Consider the following 23236-nt stretch of genomic DNA (forward strand, 5'->3'; position numbering starts at 1 on the left):
ATGACGAACAATTACAATCCGGGACGACTCACCGACAAGGAACATCTGACCAGATACCACGACATATTTACGAACACTTTTCTGCCAAATTCCGACGAGATCCAGGTCATATTTCAGTGGTTACAGAATGACTTCGAACACGAGATTCTACCCAGACTTGTATCAGCGTCCGGAAAAGGCAGTCAGCTGAAAGCGCTTGGAGTAGGTACTGGTGACGGTAAGTTTTTTGTTTGTTTATTTGTTTGTCTGTCTGTTTGTTTGTTCGTTTGTTTTTGTGGATATTAAAACTTGCATCCTTAAACTCTTAAACAGGTTTCCTATAGATTGGAATACGTACAAAACATCTAAAAAAAATGTGTAACCTATCTTGATGCCGATTGTCGTGCGGTCTATATCTTTTGATATTATTCGTTGTGCGGTCTGTATCTTTTGGTAGTTATTGTTGGAGGGGAGACACAAAGATATAACTTGATGTTATTGTGGCTCAAACTAGTTCAGCAATTGTTGAACTTTTTGTGACTATACCGTATGTCCCACGAAAAAAAAATACAACGGTACCCTCCGCAACAATAGCTTTAAGAATAGCGAATCAATCCAAACATGATTTCAGGGTATGAAACTTTAACTCATTGCCCACATCTTACAGAAAACCCCATTCACTTTGCTTCAGTGGTCAAAGAGAAATGAGGAATTTTGTAGAGCATGTCAGAAATCTCTTCCCTCCAAGTTCTGTCCATTGTGTTCACACAATGATATGCAGTTCCAAGAGCATCCAAGTGCTAAACTGGGAAGAATCAGACTCATGAAATGCTTTACAACAATCCACATTTCTCTGTGACCGCTCAACCAGTTTTAATGGGGCTTTCTGCAAAATAGAGCTAAGACGTTATATTTCAAGACCCTGAAGTCGCATTTACACAGTTTAATCATACTGGGTGTTTTCATTGCGAAAATCCTATTGCATTTTTTTTTTTTACTGTATAACTTGTATGATGATCGTCAAATTGATGAATATTACACATAAACAAACTGAGATTTCTCTCCTTTCCTATGACACCTCAAAGTTTCATCGTATTGTTTTGAATTATTTTTGAAATATTCTAATTTCACACATCATGTTCTTATGCCGTTTCTCTGAACAGGAGACAAGGATCAGGTGATCATCAGAAAGCTCATCAAACATTTCGGAAGATTAAGTTACACCATCGTGGAGCCTGGAGGTATCATCGAAAAATTCAGGCTGAATGTGAGCACGGATCCGGAACTTAGAGCTGCGCAATATACGTGGCACAATGTCCCCTTTGAGAACTTCTGCCTCAAGACCTCTGGAAGCAGTGACAAATACGAGTTCATCAGTGTCATCCATTCCGTCTATTACCTCAAAGACACTACGTCATCCCTTAAGTGTCTGCTAGAAATCCTGCAAGATGGAGGAGTATTAATGTTCATCATCAATGATGGTACCTATTTGTATTTCATCTCCATCAACTCGCTGTGATTTCATTTTTTTTTCGTGCATTGTATCTTACTGATTGCCATGCCCTTTTGTCTCCTTCCTACCACCGCACACTACACGATTATGTAAAGCCAGATGCATCAGCGGTACGACATTTACATAGTAGACGGGGATTGTGACGTCATCAGCCTTACGAGTTTCCATTCGTGCCACTGGGTCGCAATGGCAGTCGAAAAGATTTGACATGTCGAATTTTCAAGACTGGTCGTGGACTTTCAGCTATTCACGTTTCAGTATAATGATACTGACGCTATATAGTCGTAAGCCTTGCTGTGTAGTCTGATCGCATAGCACGATGTCGAATTGTGCAACTGGTCATTCGACCAGCGAAATACGTTTTCCCCCTTGCCCCCTCCCCCCAGTCTCCAAGGGGGATACCCTAAGTATTCCCATAAACAAATTACATTCTTCAGCTTGAAAAATAACATATCTTGCTTGTAATGCATTTTTGCCTGGAGCAAAAATTTCTACGTATCCCCCCCCCCCCCCCCCCCCGGGGGGGGGGGGGGGGGGATATACCCAACATGAACCTTATTACCCAACCCCCTAAGGATGATCCCCACCAGGTTTGATTGAACTTCGCCCACTGGTTCTGAAGAAGAAGATGAAAATGTGTTTTCCCCCTTGGCCCCCACCCCTCAAACTTTTACCCCCATCTATGGGTGAAAGGGGGCCCCTAAAAACCGAAAAGCGATCGCAATGTGAGCTAAAAAGTGTCGTGCCTGTCTTAACTACAGGACCATATCACCTTAACTCCTTGACCGTATCAACTCTCAAGCCCATCCATGGATTTTTACTTCAGTTACCAAAATGTGCAGATTGTCCAAAATGTGCAGGCAAATCCACTTTTAACTGCACATTTTGGTAACAGAAGATCCCGTCAGGTATAGGTGCACTATCGGTGCATTTTGGTAACAAATTTCTTTTATCAAAATGTGCAGTTACCCAAATGTGCCGTAATATAGTTACGGTACATCTTGGTAAATTGCACAATTTGGTAATTTATCAAAATGTGCCGCAACAGCGTACACGCCAACCCTGTAACGCGTAGTACGTTGGGGAACGACTATGGCGTCAAATTATTTTTCAATTGTCCAGATTTTTTTCTTTTCATACGGCACTGGTCTGAACCTTCTGATCGTGTAGAGTGCTGTGAGCTTGATAATGCGTTTTATCATGGTACATGCACGTCTTTGATCTCTCCGTCCTCCGGAGACTGTCTCATCCTTAAGTTAATAGTACTCTGATTGCTCTCTCACTGTTATACTATGAACGTAGTTCCTCCAATTGATTTTCTTACTCTGTCTATGCTACGTTTGGTGCCATTAATCGTTGTCTTCAAAGGCTTTCTGGATGTTTCTCAATAATCATTTAACTGGGGACAAAATGTGCGGAGAGAGGCTTTATAATTATTCAGTATATACATGATTGAACTTTACTTATTCGCTTTATCAGCGTTTAGATATGGCTATCACACCTATGTAGTATAATCATGATAATTTGGGTAAGCTACACTCGTGTGTATTCAGGTAGGCCTATGTATGATTTCCCCCAAAAGTGTTTTGTGTGGATTCTCTTTTCAGCACCAAATTAAAGTCGTCGTTATATTCTGTCGAGCCTTCCTTGTTTAAAGAAGATGAATTGATAAATGAAACTACAAATTCAATTAATACTAAATAATGAATGAAGAAATGAATTCATGGACTTTTTTATGAATTAATGGAGCAATTTAAATATAGATAATTTGAAAGCGGCATGATTGAAAAAAACGAGCTACACTGTATAGTCGCATAACTCCCCATTCGTTTTAAAGAACAGGCTGTTAGGCAGTTCGTCTAATATCATTAACGATGTAATGCCCTCTCACAGATGACAGTGATCAACGGAGGTTCCTGGAATTGCTCAAGTGGAAGAAAAGAACTATTTGGCCCGGCGAACGAAACCTTGAAGTAATCGAGAAATTTGCTATCTCCGAAAATCTACGAACGGTTAAGTATCAGCTATCGACAACACTCGACGTCACTTCCTGTTTCAACGAACAATCGGAGGAAGGCCCTAAACTCGTGGACTTCTTGACAAACGTAGCCCATCATAAGGAGGAAGCTCCCGAGGCGGTATGGCAGCAAACGATGTCAGCACTTCGGTCATTAGCGAGGGATAATGGCAAGGGGGGTTATTTTTTCCAAACGGACATGTACGTCCTTTTGCTTCTCAAAGAACAAACTGCATCCTAATCACTGTTGTCTTCCATTGTTTGATTTGGTGTGGTTGGGTTTTAGTGTTAGTTCAGAACAAATTGAATTGAAGCTGTAACAATGAACACAAAATGTGTACCTCTTGTATTTTCTTATTATCATCGCTTTCAGAGAGCTCTGAAGAAGATTGACAGTGGTTGATATTGCTTTGTAGAGTCAATCTGCACCTATATACAGAGTGCAATTAATTTATAGTACTAACTTCTCTCTCTAGGTAGCATCCCGGCCAGACTGCCAAATCAAGTTAGATGCCTTTTCGAATTCAAGTTATTGGTACTAGACTTCGCAGAGTACAAAACAAACAAGCAAAATGAAAAAAAAAAACAGTAATACGAACATAATTGTGTTGTTTTGAAAAATGAACGAGTTGCAAGAAGTTATGATGACGGTTGCAATGATAATATACGTAAAAGAGACAGGTGATTATCTTCTTCATGTAGAGGTAAACGCCGCGCCGCCCAATTCTCTCGTTGACCTGTACGCACAAAGATTATTTAGGTCCAAAATCTGAAAAAACAACAAAAACAAAACAAAACAGTGCGTTCAATTTACGTTGAGCTAATTTGCAATACACGTATATAGTGTACACATTTTTTTATTTTTATTTTATTTTTTTTAATCTGCACAAGACAAGATGGCTGAACAGCCAATATTCAGATGCACTTTCAGGTAGCGCTGCTGGTCTTCCACGGGGTCCATTACTTGATGCAATCAAGAATTATTCGATGAGACGAATTTCGCAGAATAGCTCATAAACATATTCTTCGAACATATACATGTACTTAATTTGCTAATTTTAGTTCATATTTTTTGCTCTGTCGCTTTGGACAGAGCGGTATACACTTTTCTAATTGTGCCACCAATCCGTTGCTTACTCGTTGTCTTTTCTCTTCTTCAGATATCGTTTGTTTGTTTGTTTGTTTGTTTGTTTGTTTGTTTGTTTGTTTGTTTGTTTTTAATACCTCAAATACAACCGTTCTTTCTCTACAATTTCCTTAGGCCCACCTTCTTATCATAATAATTATTGACCAAGAGTTCGTTATGAACATTTCTATGTTCTTGCCATGTTCCATTCAGGCCCTTGTACAGCTGACACAACTCATTCACTTCTTGAAACCGTCTATATCCTTTAATATTTATCTGTTGTTGCTGGTAAACAGGGAAATTGTAAATGGAACTCTGTCTGGCTCAGTCATTTCCTGTTTGTATTAAAGGGACTGTACAGTACTGGTTGGGGTGGGGATTCATGTTTTGAACATTCTTAAGTGAGATAATGAGAAACCTCATATGAAATATGAAAGGACATGTAATTTTAAGAAGGATTCAACGTTTATTTGATGAAAATGGGTTTCAAATGGCCGAGATATCGAAAAAAGTGATAATAATAAAAAGCGACATGCCACAACTTTATTAGGATCTCTTTGTTTCACCTTGTTTTGGATATCTCAGCCATTTCAAAACCGATTTTCATCAAATAAACTTTTGATACCCCTTAGAATTGCATGCTCCTTGACATCTCATAGAGTGGTTTCTGAATATCTCGCAAAATGTTAAAAGCTAAATCCTCACCTCGACCAGAACTGTACACACCCTTTAATATGGAGCATACGTACAATAGGGTGTTGGTCTCCATTTTCGTCCTAGCGCGAGGCTCAAGCCCATTCCAATGCATTCGCAGTTGATCTCCAGCTGCAGTTTCACCTATTCCGTAATGCTCACCTCTCCTTCCTTTTCCTCTTTCACTCTTCTCTTTTGCCTCTCTTCTTCTCCTCCTTTTCGTCCTAATTTTGCTTCTCATTCCTTCTCTTCCCCTTCTTCCATTTCGCTATACATTTATACATCTTCTTGCATTATTTTTCCCGCATTTTTTCCCTGCTCTCTTAATCTCCTCTCCGTTTGTGTGTTTGTTTTTTCTGTCTCATCACCAGTCATCAACATCACTGCTGCTTATATGAAACACTTGTATGTCTTCGGCACACTGCATGTCATTTTTATGGTTTATTCAATATTTTCAATAATTCCGGGGTATCGCAGCTATTAATTTGTCACATAGAAGAAACAAACAGACTCTAAAAACTCTGCATTTTCAATGGTTTTAAGATACTACTTTCTTATAATAGATTCAACTGGACACGGTGTGAGTGGCACTTTACAAAATTTGTCAGACAATGAATCCAGGTTTTTTTTTAAATTAAAATACGATAATGTACGTTTCACCGCAACTTGTAACTTGTGTAATGTCAGGATTCTGTACGGTTTAATGAATTGAATTAAACTGAATTGAATTAAATGAAATAAATTGGTCTCTTTTATTTCCAAATTACATAATATGAGCCTGTGTAAGCAATCTTTTTACCTGACATTCTGCTTGACTGTTAGATTAAAGTCAATCAATAAATTACAGCATGTAAACAAAGTTTCAAACCAGACATTCTGCATCATTAGTATGTATGTCATTAGAAGAAAATTGAATAAACCACTTCAAAGCAGTGTTTGTTTATCGTGGACAACTCAAGCAATCGACAAAAAAAAAAACAACAACACTTAGTCTTTCTTAATTAGAGACTAAAGTAAATCAAAAAGGGAAGGACATTACAACGTCATGCAGAAAGGATATAAAAATACTAAACACAAACACCCAAGAAGACGGCATGTTAGTGTGTGTTTCTGTTTGTTAGAAATTAAAAAAAGAAAAGACGATTAAGAAAGTTTCTCGGGATGTCTGGTGATTCAGTACAGCTGTAAAGCTGTATATTGGATTATATCCCTTCATCTGATGATTAGAAAATGATCATTTATATTAGGTCATTCGAGACAGCGCCACCTACGACGAGGTGTGTATATAGGATGACACGGAGATTGTTGATAACGAACTAAGGCAGCGTCTCTGACAATACGCCTGTTGACTGTTCGGCATATTGAGGGTACTTGATGGGGAAACTTTTTTCCTCCCCCCCCCCCCCCCCTCTCTCTCTCTCTCTCTCTCTCTCTCTCTCTCTCGTATATATATATATATATATATATATATATATATATATATATGTGTGTGTGTATATATACATGTTACATACACTCAGCAAAAAAAGAAAGTAAACACCTTTTCGAGGTAATATTTTTCATAGAAGATTTTCATGAAAATCAATGTATTATATACCATATTAAAGGTAATCTAATTCGCTATCACGCTAGTAGGTTAATTAAAAAAGAAAACTTTACGCATGAGTGAGCACATTCGTTTTTGTCCTCCAAGACACAAAATTAAAAATTGCAAAAATTGACGTTCTCTTTAATTTGCAAATGCCCTTCACGATAACATTGACAACAAAAGACCAGTTTAACACAATGAGAGACATAAATGAAATAGGAAAAATAAGGTTTTGTTCTCCTTGTCTCTTTATAACCTATATGAAAAAACAAAATAAGAAACTAAAGGGGAAAATAAGAATTTTCTGTTAAGTCAAACCTAAAATGACAGAGAATAATAAGTATAAAGATGATTAAATAAGCAGAATTTCTTTATTTATATATTTTAATCTAGTGATTTAAGAATCCATGTGACAATTTCAAGAACCAAACGTTATTTACAATTTCCTGATTTGAAAAAAAAGCTCAAATTTCTACCATTTTTGTTAATTATTACTTCTTCTCTTATTTCATCTAAATTTAGATTTGACATAAGACGCTTTATTTTCCTCCATTATTTTTAGCCTTCATTAATCTTGTGGGCTGTAAAGATATAAAAAAACAAAGGTTTATTTTTGCAACTTAATTCGTGTTTCTTTTTGTGTGAAATTTGTTGTTTGTTCTTATTGTTCTATGGAAAAGCACATACGCATGAATGACAACTTGTTCAGTTTTGCAATTTTTACTTTTGTGCCCTGAAAGAGAAAAATAATGGTGTTCACTCATGCGTAAAGTTTCTCTTTTTGTTGACCTACCAAGTTGATAGCGAATTAAATTACCTTCAATATGGTATATAATACATTAGCTTTCAGTCAAATATTCTATGAGAAATATAAACTTGAAAAAGCGTTTACTTTCTTTCTTTTTTTTTTGCCTAGTGTATCATAATATGTACATAGATAGATAGATAGATAGGTACATTTATTAGACTTTTAACACAATCACAATCTCCGACTATGGGAGGAAATTTCATTTCACTGAAATGAATAAACGCACATCCGACCACAGTAATTAAATCTATTTCACCTACACACACACACACACACACACACACATCCAAATATGCATCATATCTTTATATGTATATATTTCATATCATATCATATCAAAGTCACCTTTGAGAATATGAAATACATTGTACACACACGCACACAGTCAGTAAAGATTATGCAAGGATATGTTTCTCTTTCTCTCACTTCTCTACTTATCAGTTATTAATATTTCTGTGAGTTGAAAATGTTGATGATAGCGGATTTCCATGCAACTTTCCGATTTCTCAACTGAACATTAATCAGTAAGCTGATTTTTGGATGGTCTTTTGTTACATAAGTAAAAATTAAAACAAACATAGAGATGTCTAAAAATGATGAATTTAAGTGTGATTCAACTCAGAATCAATTTTATTACCGTGTATCATTCACCCCTTAACATACTCAGTGCAGACGAAACCTATAGTGAGAACTGTTCCCCCCCCCCAAAAAAAAAAAAAAAAATGTTAGAAAATTTAAATGTCATAAACATAATGACAGGACATACGACAATGTCGGTTCTTCACCACGAATCAACATGACCAAATCTGCAATTTATCAATAAACAGATACTGTTTAAAAAAAAGTCTAAAGAGCAAGCAAATAATATGAGTATCCATCAATCTCCGCTTCTCCACAAACAGTGACAAAAAGTATAGTTGAAACCCTCATCCCTTCCATGCCTTGAAAAAAAAACCAACAACAACAACTATCATACAACATCAATACCTCCACTGATCACTTCTAACCAAACTAACAAAGAGTGTTCACTTTCCTGGAGATTTAAAGACAATGCCCAGGTCTGCAGTACGGACAGCTGATGGGGCGATTCCTGTTTGAATTTCGTACAAGTTCTATATTCCTTGTAATCCAAAAAAAAAAAAAAGACGAACAGTACTCTCTAAGAGGATATTACATTCTTTCAGATTATTTACATTTGCCGACGTGCATTATTGAGTGCATAGACCTAGCAACAGTATTGCAATGGTGTGAATATTCTGCATGACGTGTGTTTTAAGGTTTTACACAGACATACCCACCTACTCACACACAAGCACTTTTCGACAGTTTACAACTAAACGAATATCATGCATAAACAGAATATATTAAACAATGTATTAAACATGTATAAAGATCAGCGACATGATTACAAAACAATCAAAGTTTCACTTCATAAATTTACATTTTGTTAAATATTTCCCTTTTACATTACACTTATGTACATATATTTACACAGCTTGTTGTTCGACCATAATAATGACTGCCATTGATTGGAATATACCTGGTATCAAAAGCTATCTAGGGAAATGATAACTTTACGACATTTTATATGATATGACTTTACATGTGTTTCATTCAAAGTATACGCTCAGTAGGCCTATATAGACACATTGAGAGTGACTTGTTCCTTCAAGTTAATTTCCCCTCTGTAGTCACGATGACACTGCTACTAGCCAACCCAAGTCAACAAGGCTGAGGCTATTTATAAGTGTTTGTTATGCACACAGCTTTGGTTTGTACCCATGAATACAGTCTGACAGTTTGTGTCAACATGCATTTCGAGCATCAATTTTAATTATTTTCTACATGCGATGTTTCCGAAAAATTCACATTCCTTTGACTCGTTACTGACATATTTTTACGTTGAGGGTATATTTTCCCCTTGCTTTCTGGAAGAGGTCAATTGACCTCTCATATTATGCTAGAAAAAGAAACATATTCATATGATTATATCTTTCTCTTTTTTTTTTCTTTTTTTTTGCCACGCCGTCATGAACTGCCGTATAGTGGTAGGGTAAACATTACTTGGGTCACTTGAAAACCTTCAAAAACTGAAGGAATTGCCAGAGATTTTCTAATTTCACTACGTACTGCGTTCAACAAAATGTTGCTGCATTCATTCAATCCAAATGTTTTTATTATTTGCAGAGATGCCAGAAATCAGGTACAACGGAATTCCAGGTTAAGCATTATTGAAGACGCTTTTTCAACGATTTTGGACTTATTACTATACCCTGCTGGTGGCAACTTTATTTGTCGAGAGAACTAACCAAAGGATCTAAATATTTGCATTTGATAAGCCTTTACAGGAGGTATAACTCCTCCATTTTATAGTACAGTGTACATTCGTATCATGAGAAGAATTGTCATTAAATGTTTACAAAGGATCTGCATTCCTAACAAGACTTTCTATTGCTTGAGTAGAACCGGATTAATGCAGTCAATCCAGGATCACACGCAAACTTTGCGAGCTCTGCCATTATGGCTACGATTGTAGACGAGAGCATAGAACTGTAGGGCGCCATCAACCATCTTTATGGCGAAACCTTTCTTGTCATCTCGGCTGTCGTAACGCAGATTTATAGGACATAATTTGTGAACAAAGTATTGACAAGACTCTTGTTGGATAAGAATTAGGGAAAAGAGAAGACATCAGTGTTTCGAATGAAAGAAAAAAAAACTTGGTAGCAGCTTAATGTGCTAACTTCGAAAGCAGATTTTATCTAGTTTTGTATGCAGGCACGTTTAACGTTTGAAACTTATCTTTCTCGTTGACTTCATGGGGAGAATGCAGAACTAAACATTTAATTTGAGCTATCTACTGGGATGGACGAACGTGCACAAAACACTCATCTAGATCGAACTCATCTCTTTTCCGACAACAGAACTTCAGCAACAATTGACATGAAGAAGCCTAGAGATGAACTCTTGAACACATTTGTATAGTGTTCTGCATTATACTTTGAAAAATGTGTTGTCCCAAATTGGAGTTACTTTCACATTGCAAACTCGGACTTGATATGGGCCCTGGTTTGACTATCATCGTAGACAGGAAATCCGAGAATTGGGATGGGTTGAGTCCATGGTTTATACGTTGACTCGGTCTGAACTTTCGCAGCAGCTGTTTGCAAAGCATGTATAGGATGTTCATTCTATCGATTGTTTTCGTTGATATAGATCACTAGGAAGATCATCACAAGCAATAATGTTATAAGGAAAGAGAAATGCTTTGATTTCAAGAGTGAGTTTATTTTGAATTTAGGTTTGCTTTCAATAATAATGCGCTAAATTTGCTCAGTACAAACCCATTTGTTTCCAAACACCTGAACATTTTTATGGCTAAGCCTACCGTTAAAAATAGTCACTCACGTGATATATAATGGAGAACAATGTCTTAATTTATCTACAGAATAATAAGCGATGGAAAATTGATCGAGATTGTGTTCAGAGACATGCATTGATAGGAATAGACCAGTCACAGAATGGGAAAAAACGAGTGTGTTCGGTAAATTGGAAGCAGGCCTGATTTTCACAGTAAATCCTACAAACAGCTGATGATTACAATGTCATGTGGGCCGAATTTCAACCCCATAATTCTCGAATTCGTGCTAAGCTTGAAAATATGCAATACAAATAAAGCACTTGCAAAGAGTTTGGCCCTCAAACAGACTGTTTAACAGAACGCTGTGGCCATCGGGAGGATACCCGCATCGCCAGTCACCGTCTTCGCTGAAGTCAGAACTGTTCCATGATGCCTGATTCGATGGCCAGCAACATGTACAGTCAAACCAGACGTAGTAGTGATCACCGCACTGATCTTTCACCGCATTCACGATGTCGACGACGAAAGACTCGTTGATATAGGGAACGGCAGGCTTTTCCCGTCTCCACCACACATCCCATGCAATAGTTTCTCCCTTACGCAGCTGATGTCAATGGAATCTCCAGTTAGATATGGAACAAAAAAGAAATTGTTCAAATTGAGAATTAAGAAAAAAAGTAGCTATGTTTTAACAAATTCATACCATCTCTCTATCAGATTGCATGCGTTCAATCCTTGTTTGCGATAGTGCAAGTTTGTATTTAAGGGCCCGTCTGTCAGTGTAATTCAATTTGAAAAAAGAAAAAAAAAACATATTAAGACGATTTCCTTTACAAAAGGTGTAAATTTACTTCTGATGGCTATAAGGGAAAAGAAAACCTTGATTCTCAGTCACATGCTTCCAAGTGTTTCCATGCAATGATTCTTTGTCTCCATTGACAAACATGCATTAGAGAATTGAAACATTTCACATCCACAGTGATCGATTAAAATTTTTGTCCGCTGGAAAGTTATACAGGGAAGAGAGCTAGCCAGCCGGCAGCTGGTCATACCCTGGGGTCAAAGTGCGGGAGAGCGTGTACACGGATTTCCGGTTGGATTCTGCTGGATTTCGCGCCTTTTGGAACAAAACTAATTTCCAGTTGTCTGATTTCTCCATTTCCTTTGATGAATTTCAATACTATGTAGAGTTTACTGTACGGACTACTAACAGTGATTAATTTCTGTCAGAATATCCAATTTTATGAAAAATAGATTAAGCACCTCCCGGAAGAGAACTCTTCACATGTTGACTAAGAAACAATAAATATTGTTTGCTGTTTTGAGGGATTTTTGTTTTAGATAAAGATTCGTACGCTAGTATAAACACGACATTTAAAAAAAAAGGAAGAAAAGACGCAAAAGAGACATTTTGTGTAAATGATATTGGCAATTTTTTAGATCATCAATTATGCATAAGCTACACTCAGATATCATGAATCCAGGGCCTAATTGCTATGGCTTGAATGGTGACAAAAACTGTTGTAAAACATTATGAATGCTGTATTGTTACTTGACTTTTTAGTCTCTGATTAAAAGAAAATACATAAGAAGGACAATTTATGAATAACGTTAACAATAGTAATAATGATAACTATAACAATAATAGTGATAATGAAAGCAATGATAATAGTATTATATCTGAATTATTTTGCGTCAAAATAAACTCTGTGGAGTGCTCAAGTCTATACTTTTTAATGACAAAAATAGACTGACAAGACTGTAACGAAGCCGCGCAGTGCATGGTTTTTTTTTTTTAATACTCTTTTATATTCAAATTCATCCATTTCTTTTGTTTGTCATATATCAGTAACATGGAAATTATAAGCATGATAAGTAAAAATTTAGTAAAAGTAAAACTTTAGGGAAAGGTGCATTTCGATTTTTTTAAAATCATTTTAGTGTTTTAGCAGTGAATGACAAATGATGTCATTGATGAAATCTTGGCTTTGAAGGTTTTTCATGGCGTGGGGAACGTATTCAAATAATGTGAAGAAAAATAGTAGAACATTCTAACATAATATTAGGCACATATTTCGATATTTACTTGGTAGCATATTAAGTGATGTCTAGAATATCATAAACACGATGAATGAATACAAGATAAAATGCATTTGCATAGCATATTTCTTTAATGAGTACGTTTGCAAAGAATTCGTTGAGTCTATTCCAAGGGACCTATTATAAAGAAAAACTAGAGAGGGGCCGTCAAAGGCGGCAGACCCACGCCTAAGTACAAAGTCGGGGTAAACATAATGTGCATTCGGTCATCTACCAGAATTCGGCCACTTAATTGCCAGTGTGCTTTATCACCAGCCAGTGAGTTCTACCAAAGATCGTACACTGAAGTGTACGATCTTTGGTTCTACAGTCACATCACACGCAAATCACATCATTACACATACGGTATTAACACTCATTCACGTACAGGAAAGTCCTTAAGTCTCCGATTCCAAAAATCCATCGAAAATCCCAAATTCCACCGTTAAAAGTGCAGAATCGGAACTTTTCCAAGCGCGCGCGAATTAAGTCCAGTTTTAAGAGTATTGTCTACGCGACGGGTCGCGGAAAAAGCGCTAAAAATCGAGAAATACGCCGTTTTCTTGCGGGATATTTTGATTATAGCAAGCCGAGAGTGTGATGATATCAAAGGTCGTATGAGTGTACGATCTTTGATGGTATCCACAAAAGCAAAAAAGAAAAACAAAATTTACGTACCCCCTAGGCAATTACCCCTATGATTAGTGTCTACGGGAATTATTCAATGTAAGGGTTGAATGCAAATGTCTACTGCACCAGTATTCGGCCACCAACGAGCGCCGCAACGTCCCCGGTGCAATTTTGCACCAACAGTGTAGAGCGCGATGCATTTTCAGCGGCCTTGCACACGCATTGACATTGAGCACGCATATCGTGCAGTGTGACTGCGACCGAGCAAAATGCTCCTCCAACGAAAAAAACAATCAATGTTAATTTGAAAAATCATCAAATATCAAAGGTCGTATGAGTGTACGATCTTTGATGGTATCCACAAAAGCAAAAAAGAACAAGGAAAAGTAGAAATTACGCGGTGCGTAACATATGTCCCCGCCGGAAGTAGCATTTTGTAACAAAATGTGCAATATAGGTAAAAAATCAAGGTCAAAGGTCAAAGAAGTCAAAGGTCAAAATTCTGTGTAGAAGTTTTGAAGCCCTCACCTAGTGCCATCACATAAAGCAAATGGAATCGAAATTGGGTTAGAAATGGCGAAGGAGTAGCATTTTGTAGCCAATGTACAATATAGGTCAAAAATCAAGGTCAAAGGTCAAAGAAGACAAAGGTCAAAATTCTGTGTACAAGTTTTGAAGCCCTCACCTAGTGCCATCACATAAAGCAAACGGAATCGAAATCGGGTTAGAAATGGCGAAGGAGTAGCATTCTGTAGCAAAATGCACAATATAGGTCAAAAATCAAGGTCAAAGGTCAAAGAAGTCAAAGGTCAAAATTCTGTGTAGAAGTTTTGAAGCCCTCAACTAGTGCCATCATATAAAGCAAACGGAATCGAAATCGGGTTAAAAATGGCGAAGGAGTAGCATTTCGTAGCAAAATGTACAATATAGGTCAAAAATCAAGGTCAAAGGTCAAAGAAGTCAAAGGTCAAAATTCTGTGTAGAAGTTTTGAAGCCCTCACCTAGTGCCATCACATAAAGCAAACGGAATCGAAATCGGGTTAGAAATGGCGAAGGAGTAGCATTTTGTAGCAAAATGTACAATATAGGTCAAAAAATCAAGGTCAAAGGTCAAAGAAGTCAAAGGTCAAAATTCTGTGTAGAAGTTTTGAAGCCCTCACCTAGTGCCATCACATAAAGCAAACGGAATCGAAATCGGGTTAGAAATGGCGAAGGAGTAGCATTTTGTAGCAAAATGTACAATACAGGTCAAAAATCAAGGTCAAAGGTCAAAGAAGTCAAAGGTCAAAATTCTGTGTAGAAGTTTTGAAGCCCTCACCTAGTGCCATCACATAAAGCAAACGGAATCGAAATCGGGTTAGAAATGGCGAAGGAGTAGCATTTTGTAGCAAAATGTACAATATAGGTCAAAGGTCAAGGTCAAAGGTCACGACTGAAATTCTGTGTAGAAGTTTCAAAGCTCCCATGTAGTGCTATCATATAAAGCAAACAGAATCAAAATTGGCTAATAAATGACAGAGAAGTAGCAAATTGAAGATTTTGATCACACACGGACGCACACACGGACACACGGACACACGGACGGACAGACGGACGGACGGACACACGGACACACACACGTACGGAGCCCGTTTCATAGTCCCCTGCTCGAACTCGTTCGGCGGGGACAAAAACAAAATTTACGTACCCCCTAGGCAATTACCCCTATGATTAGTGTCTACGGGAATTATTCAATGCAAGGGTTGAATGCAAATGTCTACTGCACCAGTATTCGGCCACCAACGAGCGCCGCAACGTCCCCGGTGCAATTTTGCACCAACAGTGTAGAGCGCGATGCATTTTCAGCGGCCTTGCACACGCATTGACATTGAGCACGCATATCGTGCAGTGTGACTGCGACCGAGCAAAATGCTCCTCCAACGAAAAAAACAATCAATGTTAATTTGAAAAATCATCAAAATACGGGCCAGTTTGTGATGACGGAGAACGAACTTTCATAAATCTAGAAGGACATAGTCCCTCAAATAGGCCTAAACGTAAATTTCGGAATTCTTACGAACATTTGAGCAGCGAAGTCGGATCGTTGGGGAGTTTATGTTTTCGTATGGTAGCGGAAAATCGCAAAGTGAGAAACGGGAAATTTTCGGAATGGTCACTATACCATGGGGTCAAAACTTCAAGGTCACACAGAATTTGCAAGGGTCAACCGATTATCACCAAAATCTAATCGATTCTTTCCTGTCATTATCCAAACATTCCCTGAACATTTCGTGCAAATCCGTTTACCCGTTCTCTTGTTATCTTGTACACAAACAAACAAACAAACAAACAAACAAACAAACAAACATACAAACAAACAAACAAACAAAAAAACAAACAAACAAACAAACAAACAAACAAACAAACAAACAAACATACGGAACCCTTTACATAACCCCCTGCCGATTTTCATCGGCGCGGGTAAAAATTCATAATAATAATTCGAATGAAGACGACGTCTCCAAAAGAATAATCACACAAAAAATAAAAAATAACAATTAAAATATCTTAATGCCTAGTGGACAACATTTATTTTTCTAACCCTTTTGTGAAAATATTGAAAAGCAAAACGCTCATATATGTCCCTATGTCGGGGGGGGGGGGGGACATAAGCGCAACATAAGCGCAGTCACGCACAGAAAAGGGTTACAGCTCGTTATTGCGAAGGTTCGTTATTCCGAAGGTTCGTTAGGTTCGTTAGGTTCGTTAATCCAAAAATGTGATGAGGTTTGTTATTCCGAAGGTTCATTAATCCGAAAATGAAATAAAGTTCGTTATTCCGAAGGTTCGTTAATCCGAAAATGAAACAAAGGTCGTTATTCCCAAGGCTTGTTCCGGATCCTATATCATTTCGGATCAACGAACCTTGGGAATAGCGAACCCTATTTCATTTTCGGATTAACAAACCTTCGGAATAACGAACCCTTTTTCATTTTCGGATCAACGAGCCTTCGAAATAGCAAACCCTATTTCATTTTCGGATTAACGAACCTTCGGTACAATGCCTCAAATGTTCGGATTAACGAACCCTTTTTCATTTTCGGATTAACGAACCTCTAGGTATGGGGAATTTGTGTGTTTCGGATTAACGAACCTTCGGAAAAACGAACCTTCGGAATAACGAATCTTCGGAATAGCAGCACCCCAGAAAAGAACCAGCAAATACAATCATTACAAGGAAAATATATGATACAAAATATTTTACCAGTAATGAAATTTCAACAAAACTTTAACTGGCACAATTCAGTTACACTAAAAATCAGTAGAAGATTGTAATAGATGCCTACAGGGAAAAACTTTGAACAGAAACGTATTTTGTACTGTTACTTTTAAGACTGTACTGAAATAAAGTTGTTGGAAAGTTGTTGGAACTATTCAATGTACTTATGCCCCCCCCCCCCCCTTCCAATTGGGTATCTGAATAGAACACTCCTGATACCTTGATTCACTTTGGGGGAAATATCATTTTCTCCGAGTTTGGATAACTCTTACCTGAAGAGACAGAAGATGTCACTTCAGTGGCAGCAGTATCAGTGCTTCCAAGGAGGTGGGAGAACTCCCTGGTGCTTCCCATGCCGGCAGTATCTGTCTCATAGGTATATGTAGTCATTCCGATGCCAGTACTTGGCTCACTCCCGTCGGGAGTGGTTTCCGCCCTCTCTCTCGTAGTGGACAACTCATGGGGAAGCGATGTCTGTGTTTCAGAAATCTGTGAAGAGGAAGAGGTGCTCCTCTCCTCACCATGCTCACTGGCTTCGGATGATTCTTGCTCTTGCAAATCGTTACCCGGAGTACCTTGGAGGAAATATTCAAAAAGCTACTGATCAGTATTAGTAGCTGCTTGTTTGATATTTCAACAGATAGCTACTGATCAGTATTAGTAGCTGCTGGTTTGATATTTCAACAGATACATCAATATTTCCCTGTTAAATTTTATTTGTAGGGTACGCAATAAAAGTCTGTTTTATTGGTGAATGCACTTACAATGAATTTTCGGTAACAATCAGGATACATTATTTTTTACAGATATGAATGTATTTAATTCAAGAACGTTTTTGTCGTGAGAACCTTGATAGTTAATCTTTTATATTTTTAATGTTAAAAAAGTCTAAAGAATATTAACATAAGCTTAGCATCTCCATACTGAGATCTTTCTTATTTCCTTAAAAAAAAGAAAAGAAAAAACGTCACAATGTTTGATCTTACATAGCGTCTTACGATATAGTCGCCTGAACTGGATCAATAAATCAGCTAAAGAAGAGAGAAATAGGGTGAATTGCTTCTTACGAACGTCGCACAAAATCCCGGTGAAGCCTTCATCACAGTGGCAAATGAAGTTAGTCTTGGTTTCTTCACATGTGCCGTTTTTGCATGGTCCTCTCAAGCAGTCTGTTTGATAATATATGACATACACAATAGAATCAAGCACGGACAAAGGTACAAAGAAAATGGTTGCTAAAAACCTCGATCTCATTATAGGATATTATACAGTGTGTTAACTGGATATACCTGCAAAATAATTTAGGTACATCTTGAGAATGCACAACACGAGACCGATACCCACGAGTCATACAGTCCACGAGTCATAGAGCTCACGAGTCATACAGCCCATTTAGTTCGACATTAAGCTAACAAGGCCCATGAGACCGACACATTAAGTCCCGTGTTGTATCTGTCGCACTTGTGGACTATTTTTACCTAGTGTCGAACTCATGGGCTTTCTTTGCCTAGTGTCGAACTCATGGGTTGTATGACTCGTGCAAGAGCTGTATGACACATGGAACTATTTTCAGTGTCGAACTCATGGGTTGTATGACTCATGAGCCGTATGACTCATGGACCTATTTTCAGTGTCGAACTCGTGGGCTGTATGACTCGTGGGTGTCGATCTAGTGGGATGACCCCCATCTTTCCACGTATTAAAATAAAATGCTAATTTAGACCTGTATTATTGATCTCAGATAAGAAAGATTACAAACACGCTTCTTTTTTTCCAAAGAATGAGCACTAGACTGCTCTTCTCAATTTAGCCTTTGGCCTCCTGACGGGAGAAAGCTAAATTTCCAGTTTTTCGTTTTTTTCACCTGCCCTTCGATCCGTCCGTCAGATCAGTATATCATCCAGTGAGTGCACTCAAAAGGTACATTTATTCTCTAGTATTCATTAATTCCCCAATATCTTTGCAATGTCTGAAAGTATTTTAATGAAACTTAAGGTATGCATATATTTCAAGATTTAAAAAAAAAAGAATCTCTAGAGATAATTTTTGGTCATAGGTTCAAGGTCAAAGTTTGATTTGAAATGATAAAATTTCCCCATTTCCCCATACGCGTGCCATATCTTGGCAACGGCTTTGTCTTTTTTTTTTCATGACACTTTGTATATTTACTTGCATTGCCTAACAATGATTATTTTCATTTCATTTATTCATTTTGCTTTCCAACAAAAAATATAAATGTATAGACATTATAATGCAAAATATAAATATTTTACACAAAATATTGTAATATGATATAAACATGCAATAAATTGTGAAGACAGTATGCACGACATGTTATCATTATTGTTAAAAATTTTGGAAATTGAAAAAAAGTCAAAAAAATTGAATACTGAAACAGTCATCTCTCTTAAAATCATTATTGATAAAAGTACAGAAAATATTTCCATATACTGGCAAAGAAAAGTATCTATACAAAATGTATATAAAGTTACAACAGATTATCGGACATCCATCACAAAACTAAAAACCCATCAAAAATAAAGACCTTGGGGTCTTTATTCCTTGCAGCAAGAAATGGAGGGGGGGGGGTATAAGAAGGAGTCTTGAGTTGACTTTGACACTGTGTTTAAAACAAATAATTACAATACGTACTGGAAAAAAAGTGTAGCTAAAAAGAGAAAATGCTCCATCAAAAGTAAAAACTTGGAGGAGGAACAATGTAGCACGATTTGTTTATATTCAAGTTCATTTGGTGTCAAATTTCGGGTTATGCATTCCAAATTTAAGGTCAAAGTTAAGGTTAAAATGCCAAACTTGCGATACCTTCTCAATATCTTGAAAGTTTCATAATGGATTCACGTATCTAAACTTGGTTATATGCCTTACCGCACAATGATTCTGTAAAATCAGATGTTGGCCATGGGGTCAAAGGTCAAGTGAAAATTCCAAAATTGCATTGTTTCCCACATTCTGGAAATCGCTGAAAGCATAGTAATAAGATTTGGTGTATGCCTGTCCATATTCTCAGACAGTGATTAATCACCAGTCATAAAATATGAAACTGTCGTCTCACACTGGTAAGATGTATAGGCCTACCGCAGAGCCATTAGGAGAACTGTGAGATAAATTGTTGTTCGGCCTATGTTTCCCAATATCAACACTTTTTAGGTGCGTTTTCCTTCTTTTCTCTTCAAACCTTTCGAACGTTTGGAAACACGCTTGATACACAGAAAGAAAATCGCCACAAACGAATTGAAAGAGGGCGTACAAACCCCATCGCACCTTTAATTCAAAATCAGCGAGGATATTTTATATACAGTAGAACATCCTTGTACTGTAGTCCTCGACTATCTCGGACTTCACTTTCTAATGTATCAAAAATAGATTTCAAAACACGCACACGTGAGGCGGCCAGAAAAACATTGCAGCAAATAAGATGTATCCAGTGGGATACGCAGAGATTAGACTACTCACTATTATCAATGTATTCGAATTTCTGTTTACACTCGACGAGTAAACATTTTTCACGGGTAACCTTTCGAACATTTCAATAAGTAATCTCTTTACACGACGGTCAACTTTACCTGGAATGCGACAAGTCCAGTGTTCAGGCTCAGTGCACATCCGGGGATTTCCATAGCAACCCTTGGGGAAGGCAGACCCTGGGAGATCACCCAGCTTTGGGATGAGTTGGATTTCGGCGCCGTTGAATGATATGGTCTTGCATTGTGTGCACTCTGGAATAGTATAGTTCACCTTGTACTTGTTCCAGTGTTTACCACAGACTGCAAAAAGGCAACAATAAGCTTGTTCTGTTGATATTGCTGGGCTAATCTTTCAGTGCTTTAAGAATGATGACACATACATCTTTGGAAATGCCCATAAGAATGAATAAATTAACAAGCTCATTTGTATTCCTTGAAAAGCTTACATCTTTTTATCTAACAGATTGGTAAGATCATCGTGATCATGCCACTCATTACTCTCTTTCTCTCTCTCTCTCTCTCTCTCTCTCTCTCTCTCTATCCCTTAAAGGAAAAATCACATTTCTCCAGCTAGCTCCTCTGTAATGTGTTATTGAAATAGGTTCATCCCAGGAGTTCGACACCCACGAATCATACAGCCCACGAGTTCGACATTGAAAAAAAAAAGTTCCATGAGTCATACAGCCAACGAGTCATTAGTCTTTTAATTGCCAAATAATGCCTACGAATCTGACACAAGGGAAAAAAATCCCATGAGTCTGACACTAGGAAAAAACATGGCCAATGAGAACGACAGTAGGCAAAAGAAGCCCACAAGACTGACACTGCGTATATTAAGCCCCAAGATTTAATGACTGTCGAAATCGTCGGCCTTGCTTCCCTAGTGTCGGACTTGTCGGCCATTTTGGCCCACTGTCAAACCCATGGGCCTTGTTTACCTTATGGGCCTTATTTACTTAGCGGCGACTTCGTTGGCTGTATGACCCGTGGGTATCAGACTCTTTATGAAGTGCACCTTTGAAACTTGTACCGTTTTCAGCACATTGTATCTCAATAATAAATCCAGAGTTAAAGGAATACAAAATGAAGTTATCATGTGGTTTGTTCCATTACACCCGTGGGCATGAAAAAGAGAAAGTTACGTTAACATTTCCTATGCTTCAAGGGTATTTTTCCCTACAATTTAGGAATTATGATTAACATAAGCGTAAGAGTAGTGACCATAATTACCCATCATGGCAAACACAAACAACAGAACGAATGTTAGGATGATCCGCTGGGGGATAGAAAATAGAAAGACAATGTTGCACACAGTCGTGACTGAAGATAATCAAAATATACTATAAAGGCTAGAGAAAATCTCGCCATCAGTATATAATTCAAAGTCATGAACATCTGCCAGCTGTATTTACGGCATCAGGTGTTATAGACAATGTCAACAGTGACAAAGACGTAATGCCTCCAGACAAACACGGTAACAACATTAACCATTTTATTCAGAAAAGGAATAGATTCCGCAAGTGCATTATGATTTGATTTGATTTGATTTGATTTGATTTGATTTGATTTGATTTGTTTTGATTTGATTTGATTTGACTTGATTTGATTTGTTTTGATTTGATTTGATTTGATTTGATTTGATTTGATTTGATTTGATTTATTTCTGCTATTTCCAGCGTAACAAAAAAATTCCCAATGCCAATCACATTATTTCCAACACGAAATGAATATGCACATAGTCATATGTGTCAATAATGACATATTGTATAGGTGAATAGAGTCATACCAAAAAATATTGGAAAATCATTTCTTATTCAATCGAATGTTTATACATACAAAGTGCAGACCGTCATCTTAAGCTGAAGCTTGAGTTTGATGCCGGCCTCTGGAAAAGCATATAGGATGGCTTGTACTTCTCTGCGAATTATTTAATACATATCAAATTGTATAACCGAGTAGGGTAGCTGCAAAATGCACCATTTCAAAGGTGAGTTCGGGTGCAAGTGCATATGTGCAGTTTTGTTGTTTTACTATTTTTAATGCTAATGAAAAAGTGTGGATTAATTTTCATATAAAAAAGATAATATACATAATGTTTATGTATAATGCACATTGTGTATGGACATGAGTCATTATAATACAACATTGTGGTGGAAAGAATAAAGTATATCTTGGCAATCATAATTGTGTTCGCACACTGAGTTTTATTAAACATGGGACCCTTCAGAAAATTTCAGACATCAATCCAGGACTAATATATGAATCAATTTCAAATCAAAATGATATAACATATCAGAAAATAAAGACGATCCAATAGACAAAAAATAATCTTCATCATCTTCCTCTGACGCATAGAGATACGTTTTCATATTATTCATTGAGCATATAGCTCTCGCAGTTTCACACTTTTACCAGGCAGGATGATAAGATAAGCTTCGTTCCAGAAAATAACCCAAAGTCTGCTTGGATAGCATTCTCAAGGACGAAAACAAGAAAGCGATGACTTACCATCGTTGATGTTGTGGCGGAAGTGATATACAGGAATGTGTACACGTCTTTTGATGTCGTATACAAAACGCCAAATGAATGAAAATTGTCAAAATAGATTTCTAAATACACATGTACCCCGTCTCACATGACACTTCACACGGCGACTTGCTATTTGGAACAAGTGACAAATGCCAGAAGATATTAGGAT

General features: G+C 37.3%; 1 protein-coding gene across 1 annotated transcript; it reads left to right on the forward strand.

Annotated features, from left to right (window-relative positions):
• Positions 1–1498, forward strand: LOC139723437 (histamine N-methyltransferase-like). Its single transcript, XM_071634680.1, has 2 exons — positions 1–217; positions 1143–1498. Exons 1-2 carry the CDS (start codon positions 1–3, stop codon positions 1496–1498), a joined length of 573 nt encoding a protein of 190 aa, XP_071490781.1.
• The last annotated feature ends 21738 nt before the right edge of the window (positions 1499–23236 follow it).

Source organism: Diadema antillarum, unplaced genomic scaffold, assembly GCF_040938485.1.
Source record: "Diadema antillarum isolate AM-2024a unplaced genomic scaffold, OU_Dant_1.0 scf00000191, whole genome shotgun sequence".
Taxonomy (NCBI): domain Eukaryota; kingdom Metazoa; phylum Echinodermata; class Echinoidea; order Diadematoida; family Diadematidae; genus Diadema; species Diadema antillarum.

Bases quoted from the DNA above. Each gene is read 5' to 3' on its own strand.
- LOC139723437 (XM_071634680.1), top strand. From the start codon at position 1: ATGACGAACAATTACAATCCGGGACGACTCACCGACAAGGAACATCTG. The intron at 218-1,142 runs GTAAGTTTTTTG...TTCTCTGAACAG, and splicing joins TGGAGTAGGTACTGGTGACG to GAGACAAGGATCAGGTGATC.